The 12,141-nt window shown below is 44.0% G+C and overlaps 1 protein-coding gene across 1 annotated transcript in view; it reads left to right on the top strand.

Annotated features, from left to right (window-relative positions):
• Positions 1 to 10,409, top strand: part of rtf1 (RTF1 homolog, Paf1/RNA polymerase II complex component) — an 89,226-nt gene extending 78,817 nt beyond the window's left edge. Inside the window, exons 14-18 of the mRNA XM_038782598.1 lie at positions 1,142 to 1,199; positions 2,096 to 2,173; positions 3,141 to 3,239; positions 6,508 to 6,628; positions 8,691 to 10,409. Of these exons, the coding sequence (XP_038638526.1) occupies positions 1,142 to 1,199; positions 2,096 to 2,173; positions 3,141 to 3,239; positions 6,508 to 6,628; positions 8,691 to 8,797 (463 nt within the window). The 3' untranslated portion in view covers positions 8,798 to 10,409. The remainder of the gene's footprint in view (positions 1 to 1,141; positions 1,200 to 2,095; positions 2,174 to 3,140; positions 3,240 to 6,507; positions 6,629 to 8,690) is intronic.
• The last annotated feature ends 1,732 nt before the right edge of the window (positions 10,410 to 12,141 follow it).

Genomic DNA, 12,141 nt, shown 5'->3' with positions numbered 1-12,141 from the left:
CCCTGAGTGGAAAACCTGCCCCACCCATCCTTTTCTCAGCCTGGTTTGATCCGCGATCTTCAGGTGCGTTTCTTGTAGCATGGCTACGTCTGCCTTTAGTCCCTTTTAAGTGTGAAAACACTCGGGCCCTCTTGACTGGCCCATTTAGGCCCCCCCCCCAATCGGAGGCTTTAACAAGGATCCAGTATGGAATGTTACCGCCCCATGATCAGCTGTGTGTGTTAATGTTTGGTTGATTATGTTAAGAGTACACTAGTATTCTTAACATTGTTTGATTAAGGACTGAGAGCACAAATAAAGAGAGTCTCTTGGGACACGAGGTAATTTGGAAGCAGAGACCTGAATTGCTGCAATTTGTGAATAAATCAGCTCACAAGGAAAAGAGCTAAAACAAAATACTGGAAAACCTCAGCAGTTCTGGCAGCACCTGTGGAGAGAGAAGCAGTTAACATTTCATGTCCATATGACTCTTCAGACCTAAAGAGCGAGAGACATGTGATGGGTTATATACTGTATAAGGGGGATGGCACAGCTGCAGCAGAATATAAGATCACTGATTGATGGGAGCTCGGCGAGATTTGACCAGAGATGTGTAGGTCGCGACAGAGGGAGCATTAATGGCAGTGTGAAGGGCTATAGAAGATGCTAGTAGTGGCGTAAAGGCAAGATATCAGAATGTGTTAAAAGAAAGGTCAGTGCTCAGTGAAAGAAAAACTAAGGAACAAGTGACTGATGGGTGGTGGGGTGGGGGCGGGGCCTTTGATTGGGACAAAATGTTTTGAATATTGCTCTCCCGTTAACACATCCTAATATCTTTATGTCACTACTAGCACCTTCTATTTTGTTTCACATTTCCAGCATCTGCAGTATTTTGATTTTATTTTGAGGAAATGAACTGTTGTTTTGTACTCCACCATCTGTCTTGAATCCATTAAAAAGCCTGAGCCTATTCCACAGACCAAGTGTTGATATGCAAGGTCGAGTGTCCCACGCTTCGGGTTGCTGTGGGGGGTACACTTCGCCTGGTGGCAAAGCCATCCTTTATTCCAGCCACGATTTGAAACTCGTCTTCTCAGAGCAGCTAAGTGTTGATTTGTTTCACAAGTGTCTCCATTTAAACTATGTTGTTCCTTTCCCCTAGTTACATAAACCAGAGGAACAGAGAGTGGAACATTGTAGAGTCTGAGAAGGCTTTGCTGGTAAGTGCTGTCGAGTAACTATTTGCTACTGGTTCAAAATAATTTGGGAGAGATGCATTGAAGACTAGATGGTCCCTGGTTTAACCTCCACCATGTGCTGAGATGAGTTCGAGTTAAAGTTGGCTTAAGTGCCAGTGGATTGTGGAGAGAAAATTAAGCAGGGCTCCACCTCCAAATCACTCGGCAATGACATGCTGTGATGTCCTTCATAATCAAATGCTTGTTACTTAGATTCGCCCATGAAGGATGGCCACTTGGTTGAGGGATCAAAGGGCAGTAACCCCAGGTGCTTCTACCCTACCGACAGTTATCATTTTCAGCAGAGGAGGGATGCCTGAGAGGGCATGGTAGTTTCGTTGGATTTGTGACTGGCCAGTACTTAGCATGGGAGAGCTGAGAGATTGGTAGCTAAACCTTTGATCAAGTAGGTTTTTACCTCTTATTGGTTCTTTCACCACCTACCACAGACTTGGTCTGGCAGATATGTCGTTCAAGACTCAGCCAACTCAGTCAGGAGTGGTGGAATTTGAACTCGTGTCTCTGAAGCATTAGTACTGGCCTCTGAATTTCTGGTTGTAACAGTACGGCTATGTACAGTTCCTGGTTTGAAGGGAGGGGGTATTGTAGGGCTGGAGGAGGTTAAAGGGACAGTATGGAGAAATTTTAACATATTGGTATTAAATCTGAGGTAGTGGAAGACTAGGAACCAACGTGGGCCAGCAAGGATAGTGTGCTGGGTATTGGTGTGACCAGTGCTGTGTATAGAATGTGGGCACAGTAAATTGCCAAAAGACTGATCGTTAGAAAGTATGTGAGTGCTGATTGCTTTTGACATGAGGTGACTGTTTAATGGAAAATAGGACTCTAGTTTTTACTGTTATTGCCCTTCTTTGCAGGCTGAGGTCCAGAGCGAGAGAACCAAGCAGATGGACCCCTTCACCAGGCGCCAATGCCAACCCACCATCGTCTCCAATGTAAGGTCTCTTTGCGATGCTGTCAGCAATTACAATTTACGATGCCATCCCTTTGTGGTTTTACAATGCTGTCTGAGCATGAGACTCAGTGTTATGATGCTCAGTGAGGACTTGTAATATCTGATTATGGAGGGTTGACAATACTGCCTGAATAGTGAGGTTTATTTTTAATTCATTTACGCAATATAGATGTCACTTGCAAGGCCAGCATTTCATAAAGTCATAGAATCCCTCCAGTGCAGGAGACCATTTGGCCCATGGAGACTGCACCGACCCTCTGAAAGAGTATCCTACCTAGACCCACTCCCCCACCCTATCCCCATAACCCCACCTAACCATTTGGCTGCCAAGGGGCAGTTTAGCATGGTCAATCCACCAAACCTGCACATCTTTGGACTGTAGGAGAAAACCGAAGCACCCGGAGGATACCCACGCAGACACTGGGAGAACATGCAAATTCCACACTGTCACAAAAGGTCGGAATTGAACCTGGGTCCCTGGTGCAGTGAGGCAGCTGTGTTAACCACTGTGCCACCGTGCCACCCTTTTATTACTATTCCTAATTACCATCCCTCATTGCCCTCAAAGTGCTGACCTGTGTTCATGAATACAGCTAAGTGGCTTGCTGAACCATTTCAAAGGGCAGTAAAAATGGGTCTGGAGTCACATAGGCAAGACCAGGTAAGTGGAAGATTTCCTCCCCTAAAGGGTATTAATGAATAGATAGGTTTTAACAACAATCTAGAAGTTTCACATCCCTCTTACTAATGTAGCTTTTTATTCCAGATTTATTTATTTGATTACATTTCTTAGTTGCCGTGGTGGGTCTTGATCTCATGTCTCTGAGTCATTAGTCTAGGCCAGTGGATAACTGATCCAGTAATGATGCTCTCTCTGTGCTGGGGAGGGTTTATCATGCTGCCTCTCTGCTGGGGGAAGGTTTATAATGCTGCCTATGTTTTTTCAGTCGCGGGATCCGGCTGTCCAGGCTGCAATCATTGCTCATCTGAATGCAAAGTACGGGTCTGGATCCCAGACAGACCTGCCACTGGAGTTTAACAAACCGGTAAGAATGAGAAGTAATGGAGAGTAATAAGTCACCCTGTGTGGCTCTCATAGTTAAGGGTATTTATGACAGTGTGATCTGGCTGGAGCAGTTGCTGGGGATTAGTTGGGTGATTGTTGGGACCTTACCGGAGCAGAAGTAGTCCATAGGGCCCTCGAGTCTGCTCTGCATTTCAGTGAGATCATGGCTGATCTACCACAGTTCTATGTTCCTGCCTCATCCCCATATCCTTTGATTCCCTTAGTGTACCTTTAGCTTTCAGTCTCTCTTTCCGTAGTTCTTTCTGTCAGTGATGCTGGTCTCTATGGGAGTATTATAGCCCATTCTGTCAGCCTGTTATCACGATAAGTTATGTTTCCCTCAAAATCGCAAACTGATTATTAAAAAAAAGATGATTCTCTGTTATCAGTGCTCTCCTCTTCTGAAGGTGTTGACTCTTCAGGAGCAGTTCCACTAATGCTGTCTTACAATTTACTTCCACGGATCCTGTGTAGATCCAGGAAGATGCATAACTTTTTCAAAAGGATAGGTAGAACAAAGATCCACAGAAGTATTTTTAGAGGTGCGGTTCTGATAACATTTTGGGATCCAGGGTTTCATTAAACTTGAAACGTGATGTGGTAAGAGTTGTTTGTGAGGAGGATGAGTAGGTTCTTTGGGGGTGAGGACAGGTGCACCAGATGTTTGGGGAGTCCAGCGAACCATGCCCATATGTTCTGGGCATGCCCAGCACTGGAAGAATTCTGGAAGGGGGTGGCGGGGATGGTGTCGAGGGTGGTTGAACCAGGGTCAAACAAGGGTGGGGACTCACGATTTTCGGTGTTGCGGTGGAGCCGGGAGTGCAGGAGGCGAAAGAGGCCGGTGTCCTGGCCTTTGCCTCCCTAGTAGCCCGGCGGAGGATCTTGCTGCAGTGGAAGGATGCGAGGCCCCCAAGTGTGGAGACCTGGGCCAATGACATGGTGGGATTTATACAGTTGGAAAGGGTCAAATTTGCCCTGAGAGGATCAGTACAAGGGTTCTATAAACGATGGCAGCCTTTTCTGGACTTCCTGGCTCAAAGATAGGTATCTTGGTCAATAGCAGCAGCAACCTGGGGAGGGAGAGAGAGGGGGAGAGAGAGAACAAGGGGGGGTGTTCCTTCTTATAGTTTCTATGTTTTTTTGTTCGCTACGGTTATGTAACTTAACCGTATGTAACATTGTGTTAATTTAAGTTGTTGTTAATATGTTGGGTTGTTCATTGAGGAGGGGCGAAGGTTCATGATTGTTGTCATATGTTACTGTTCTGGTCCTGCCCCAGACTCGTGGAGTACTGGACAGCCTTCTTCGAGGTAATGTCCAAAGTGGGGGAGTGAGGGTGGAGCCATGCCCGATAGTGGCGGTCTTCGGGGTTTCAGAACAGCCAGATCTATTCCTGGGGAGGAGGGCGGATGCCCTTGCCTTTGCCTCCCTGATCGCCCGCCGTAGAATCCTGTTTGGCTGGCGGTCAGCAGCACCGCCAGAGCTGCGGACTGGCTGTCCGACCTCTCGGAATCTCTCCAAATGGAGAAAATCAAATTTGCCATCCGAGGGTCGGACGACGGCTTCCACAGAACGTGGGAGCCATTCATGCAACTGTTCCGGGACCTATTTGTGGCCAATGTACAAGAGGAAGAATAGTCGGGGGAAGGTAGCGGGAGGGGGGGGGGGGCTACAGGTTCGTTACGGGGGTTCGATGGCTAGCTAAGGCCCAAAACCAAGCTAAATAAACATGTTGAGTGGGGGGGGGGGGGGGGGGGGGGGGCGCAGTTACTACTACGAAGATGCTTACCTGTAAATATGTATGTTAATTTTGCGTGTTTGTTTTTGTTTGTTTTTTTTTCTCTCTCCTAACAATTTGTAATTTGTTCAATATAAAATACGAAAACTGAATAAAAACATTTATAAAAAAAAAAAAATTATTGTTACTGTTGATATTTTAGTATGGTTTGATGTTGTTGTATAAATTCAAAATTTTTCAATAAAAATTATTGTTTTAAAAAAAAGTTGTTTGTGAGGAACGGATGACTTTGATCCCATGGCTCCCAAAACATTCCATCATTGGGATTTTCCTTACCTCTGTGTCTGCTGAAGATTCATTGATCGAGGCAAATGTTCATCCTGGAGTTCAGTTACTAGTGGTGTACCGCAAGGATCTGTTTTGGGGCCACTGCTGTTTGTCATTTTTATAAATGACCTGGAAGAGGGTGTAGAAGGATGGGTTAGTAAATTTGCAGATGACACGAAGGTCGGTGGAGTTGTGGATAGTGCTGAAGGATGTTATAGGATACAGAGGGACATAGATAAGCTGCAGAGCTGGGCTGAGAGGTGGCAGATGGAGTTTAATGCGGAAAAGTGTGAGGTGGTTCACTTTGGAAGGAGTAACAGGAATGCAGAGTACTGGGCTAATGGCAAGATTCTTGATAGTGTAGATGAACAGAGAGATCTCGGCATCCAGGTACATAAATCGCTGAAAGTTGCCACCCAGGTTAATAGGGCTGTTAAGAAGGCATATGGTGTGCTAGCCTTTATCAGTAGGGGGATTGAGTTTCGGAGCCACGAGGTCATGCTGCAGCTGTACAAAACTCTGGTGCGGCCGCACCTCGAGTACTGCGTGCAGTTCTGGTCACCACATTATAGGAAGGATGTGGAAGCTTTGGAAAGGGTTCAGAGGAGATTTACTAGGATGTTGCCTGGTATGGAGGGAAGGTCTTACGAGGAAAGGCTCAGGGACTTGAGGTTGTTTTTGTTAGAGAGGAGAAGGCTGAGAGGTGACTTAATAGAGACATATAAGATAGTCAGAGGGTTAGATAGGGTGGACAGTGAGTCTCTTTCCTCGGATGGTGATGACCAACACGAGGGGACATAGCTTTAAATTGAGGGGTGGTAGATATAGGACAGATGTCAGAGGCAGTTTCTTTACTCAGAGAATAGTAGGGGTGTGGAACGCCCTGCCTGCAACAGTAGTAGACTCGCCAACTTTAAGGGCATTTAAGTGGTCACTGGATAGACATAAGGATGAAAATGGAATAGTGTAGGTCAGATAGGCTTCAGATGGTTTCACAGGTCGGCGCAACATCGAGGGCCGAAGGGCCCGTACTGCGCTGTAATGTTCTATTGATTACAATGATTAGTCAATAACTCCAATAGTGTATCCTGTGACTACCAAAATGGTATACAGTCCACGAGATGGACCGTGGACTTATTTTGTCTTGCAATTCTTATATTTTTAACTAATGTGTACCTTATAGCAGGAGCAGGGAAGCAGTAAGAAGGAGGACAGTAACAATAAATCCAATTCTGACCTCTCTGAGGATCTTTTCAAAGCACACGACTTTGACATCAAGATCGATCTGCAAGTACCCAATGCAGGTGAGTCGCTGAGATTGGTATATGCGACTGTGTGCTCAGTTTTAATCTATTGCTAAATATTCAAATGAAAATGTCTCCAATCCAAAATGAATGGACTGTCTGTCAACGGTTTCAAGTCTCATTTACATTGTCTTGTACTATATGGGATTTTCTAAATCCACTTGAGAGCAGTTTGACATCTAATCTGAACAGTGCAGCACTCCCTCAGAACTACTTTTGTAGATGACGATCTCCAGAACTGGAATGGAATGTGATCCCCACAACCCTCTGACTTGAAAATTATCGTATTACCACTGACAGCTTCACAAAAGTGCATTTAAGTGATTAGATAACAATGGTGGGATTTGAACTTGCGCTGTCTGATTTATTAGCTCAGGCCTCTGCATTATTAGATAAGTTACATAACCACTACACAACTCGAGGGAGTATGTCACGAAGCACGCTGATGTTATCTGGAAGAGTATCCCAACTTGAAACATCAGTTTGTGTGAATGTATAGTTTTGTTTTGGTGCGAAGAGGCAAGTGAAACCCCAGTGAGAATAAATAGTTGAGTCGTCGTGTAACAATTATTAAAGACTTATTTATTAATTTAAAAGACAGATACACAAACAGAACGACACTGCTCTCACGCAATTAAGATGTATGAACTACTAAACACGTGCAGTTTATATAAACCGTACCCCTTGTTACAAAGTATATCTACGATATCTGAACTCTGTAAGACCCATGTTCCCCAAATTGAGTATCCAGCTATAGTTACCACACAATAAGATGATATTCAAATCTGGGAACCGTCTTTTTCCTGCTCTGGTGAAGATATTTTAAAACTGCTGTTACAAATGTTTTCTGCACTGCCTTGGCCCTAAGAACTAAATTTAGAAGCTTGTTTGCTGTAAGCTTGGCCTTCAGGCTTGGTGGCTGGAAACTGGCCAGTCTGCCTTCTGAGACTGCTAGATGATAACTGCTTCTCAGAGCTAAGGAGAAATTGATGAAGATGTCATGGACATAAGACAAAGGGGATGTTAATGGTGCCATTAAGGACTGAAGAGTGTAAATAGTGACAAAGGTAGGATAGCAGAACGTGTTAATAGGAGAACTGAGGTCACTGCTCAGTGTGAGCAAAACTGAATAAGGGACAGTTGCCACGTTGGTTGGGAGGAGGGGGTGGGGTCAAGATGGAGGAGAAAGTTCACAGTCACATTGTTGAACTCAATATTGAGTTCAGAAGATTGTAACGTAATCAGAAGATGTGTTATTCTTCCAGTTTGAGTTGTGCTTCACTGGAACATTACTGCAGGCCAAGGTTGGGCATGAGAGCAAGATGCTGAGTTGAAATGACAAAGTGACTGGAAGGTTTGAGGTGGAGTGACGGTGTTCTGCAAAGCGGTCACCCAGTCTATATTTAATCTCCCAAATGTAGAGGCGAAGAAGTACTCCTCTCTCCGATGGGATTTCCGTTTTTTTTCTCTTTTACCGTGCCATCCCATTGCAATTCTGTACAAGGGCCGTAGAAACTTAAAACTTTAACTGTTTCTCTCTCTACAGATGCTGTCAGACCTAAAGATTTTATCCAGCATTTTCTGTTTTTATTTCAGATTTTCAGCATCTGCTGTATTTTGGTTTTATTAGATGAAGCTTTACTCTGTTTCTAACCCATGCTATCACTGTCCCAGTATTGCTTGGTGGGACTATGCAGAAGTAGCTTTACCCTATATCTAGCCTGTGCTCTATTATTGTGTGATGGCAACACTGAACCCTTGCAGTGGATGGTGTCCCATTTTCCAGAGCGACCCCCTGCATGAGCATGGAATTCACACTAAACCAAAGATCTGCTTAATCCCAACCCCTTGAGTTGTGTTCTACTTTGCCCCCATGTCCACTAATGTCCACTAAGACACTCCTTGAAATCTGCCTTAATTGTCCTCATATCTCCTTATGTGGCTTAGTGTCAAATTTTGTTTGAAAAAGCTCCTGTGAAGTGACTTGGGACACATTTGCTAGGTTAAAGGTGCTAAATAAATCAAAGTTCAATGATTTTATTTCTTTTCTATTTTGGTGTAGAATCCAAGTCGTTGTCGGTGAGTTCAAAGACTCCGTCCGTTAAAGATGGAACCCCAAGGCGATCCCTAAACCTGGAGGACTACAAGAAGCGCCGGGGGCTGATTTGAACGTGACCAGATTGGTGCTGCTGCCTTTCTTTGCATGTGTTTCACTGGCAACAGATGAGTGCAGCAAACGGACATTGAAAGACTGAGACCGACTGCCCAACTCTGTTCAGGCAGGACGGTCATTGTATAAAAAAAACAAACTCCTGGTGATTTTTATTTTTTTCCTTTAGTAAAAGTAAGTTGAGTGCTGCTTTCTGTCATTCTTTCGTGCTTGGCTGCAAAGTGATCCCACTCAGTAGGTCTACAGTCTTTTTTAAAATCTTAACGGTGATTGAGACTGGAGTTTGTCTGAGGGGATGGTTGATTTGTGCATTTGGCGAGCTCTGTTTGAAGCAGCATTCTCCCACTAGAACATCTTGTATACAGGAAACTTTTTTTCTACAGCTGTTTTGTACATGTACACAGTAGTTTAAGTGCCTAGCAGAAGAAAACATCTGGTGGCCAGTTGCATTTATGATCAACTGGATACAGAGCACCATCCCGCCACATCTGTTCTGGCTAGGTTGTTTAGTGCATGTGGCCTATTGGCTACTGTAAATGATGGTAAGTAATTGTTTTCCTCCCAGTTTCAGTGTTGGATTTCCGTCGCCAATAAACCCACCCTGTGAGCTGCCTGGCAGTTTTCTGGGAGTCTCCATACGATGGCTGATCAGTCTGCAAAGAAAGTTTTGGTCCCACAGCACCCAAGGGCTCCAGGCAGCAGCCAATGGGGCAGTTCCAGTCATTGAGGAAGCTGGGTTAAGCAAGCCAATCCAGCCCTGGGTCCTGCTTTTCATTGAAGTTTCGGCTACCTTTAGTCTCTCCTCACGATTTCAGATCGTGACGGCATCCCTCGGGCTCACTTTGGCTACGAGCACTTTTCTGCCCGATCCCTGCGACAGTAACCCAGTGAGCTGGGTCCACTGCTGCTCCCGGGGCTTCATTAGTACTGTATCACTTCAGCTCTGTAAATATCTCCTTTGTGTAATTTAGGCACCCCAAGATTTAAACCCTGCACCACCTGGCTACTTAAATCAATTTGGATATTCATTCAATTCCAAGTCCTTATTTAAAATAGAAAATGATACAAGCAATAGCTGGGAAGCAGAAAACTTTAATATGTGGTTGATCTGACAGCATCTTGAAAGAGTGTTTCAGCTGGAATGAACATGGTCGTGTGCTGCCTGAATCGTTAATCTTTCCTCCTTCAAATTATCTAATGTGCGTTTCCATCAGAGTTTTGTGTTTAGTTCTGCAGCGAATCTCCTTGTTTGTGTATAAACCGCAAGAGACTGGAGCTACATTGACGTGTTTGCCCTGCCCAGCCCAACAACTCAGACACAGTTAAATCAATGGCTTGGTTTGTGCTTTGAGTGGTTGGTTGGGGTGGTCCACGGTAGGCTGCAGGCGATCCCAGATTAAACCAGCAAAATATACCCTGTACTGGGCAGTAATTACATTCAAGGGTAGAGTGCGGTCGCTTCAGATGTTGGCAGGGCAGTTGTATTGTGAATGTGCTCCGAGTCAATTTAACCAACAGGAAGATATATGAAACTGAAAACAATGTACTCTTGTAGTACTGTATTCCTGCCACTACATGGTAGTGTTGTTAATAAAGTGCTAATCCACCGTCTGGCTGGGCATTTTTAATCCAGTCTCTGTTCAATTATAATGTTAGCCTTGCAAAGAAATGTGGGGTCTTCTTTTCTTACTCGTGAGAATTAACTTTTTCTGCTTTTCCCCAATTCGTTCTGGGGGTGTGGGTGTCCTTCGTTCCCACAGGAACTGCGTTTTCTGCAATTGAGTGGCTAATTGGATTTCTTAAAAGGCAGTTAAGAGTCAACCACATAGGGCAGCACCATGGCCTAGTGGTTAGCACAACCGCCTCACAGCGCTGAGGTCCCAGGTTCGATCCTGGCTCTGGGTCACTGTCCGTGTGGAGTTTGCACATTCTCCCCGTGTCTGCGTGGGTTTCGCCCCCACAACCCAAAAATGTGCAGAGTAGGTGGATTGGCCACGCTAAATTGCCCCTTAATTAGAAAAAATAATTGGCTAATCTAAATTTTTAAAAAAAGAGTCAACCACATTAGTATGAGACTGAAGTCGCATATCAGTAGAAATTGGGTTTAAGAATAGCAAGTTTCCTTCTAAAGAGAATGTTAGTAAACATGTTAGGTTTTTGCAACAATTTAACAATTTCATGATCACTCTTACTGGTAGAGACTTTTTAATTCCAGATTTTCTCTTAAATTGGATTCAAAATTTCAAGGTTCTATGATGGTGTTTGAATTTAAGCATTATTATCCCAAAAACATAACTACCACACTATCATAAATAGAACTGCATCTCATTTACAATCCTGAAATATGCCATTCACCCCAACACTTTTTGCTGGTGTTTGTGCTTCACCCTATCTTTCTCCGTACCCCTCTTCACCTAACCGTATGTGCGTATATTTGTCTAGTTTCCCTTCAATTGCATCTCTGCTATTTGCCTCAACTACTGCATATGGTAGAGTTCCACACTCTAACCACTCTTTGGGTAAAGAAGGTTCTCTTGAATTTTCTATTAGATTTTTTAGGAGACTGCTTTATATTTGGTTGTCTCAAGTAGAAACATTCTTTCCGCATCTATCATATCAAACCTTTTCATAAATAGAGCTTTTGATTTTCTAGAGAAGGGATCCATAGCCTGTTCAGATTTTCCTGATCTATTTGTCCAGGACATGAGAAGCATCTTGGTGTTCCCAAATGGCACAGGACGACACAAAGATAGGTAGGAAAGTATGTTGTGAAGAAGACATACAGAGTTTGCAGGTGGATGTAGATATGTTGAGTGAGTTGGCAAAAATCTGGCATATGGAGTGTAATGTGGGAAAATGTGAAGTTGTTCCCTTTGGCAGGAAGAATGAAAAATCAGTGTTTCTTAAAAGTAGCAAACGACTGCAGAATGATGAGTTGTGTAAGGATCTAGGTATTCCTGTGCATGAGTCATAAAGGTTTGTATGTAGGTGCAACATGTAATCAGGAAGGCTAATGAAATGCTATCCTTTTATTACGAGAGGAATTGAACATAAAAGTAAGGATGTTATACTTCAGTCGGCATCTCGAATAATTTGCAGTTTTGTTCACCTTATTTAAGGAAGGATGTAAATGTGTTTGAGGCAGTTCGGATTGATACCTTGAATGAGTGGATTGTTTTATGAGGGAATGTTGGATAGACTGGGCTTGTTTCACTGGAGTTCAGAAGAGAGGGGTGACTAGATTGACATAAGACTGTGAACAGTCTCGACAAGGTGGACTTGTAAAGGGTGTTTCCTCTTGGGAGTGAATCCAGAACTTGGGGACACTTAAAATTAGGAACCA

This window comes from Scyliorhinus canicula, chromosome 2 (genome assembly GCF_902713615.1).
Source record: "Scyliorhinus canicula chromosome 2, sScyCan1.1, whole genome shotgun sequence".
Taxonomy (NCBI): Eukaryota; Metazoa; Chordata; class Chondrichthyes; order Carcharhiniformes; family Scyliorhinidae; genus Scyliorhinus; species Scyliorhinus canicula.
The sequence above is the reverse complement of the archived record's forward strand: the minus strand, read 5'-3'. Positions and strand labels throughout refer to the sequence as shown.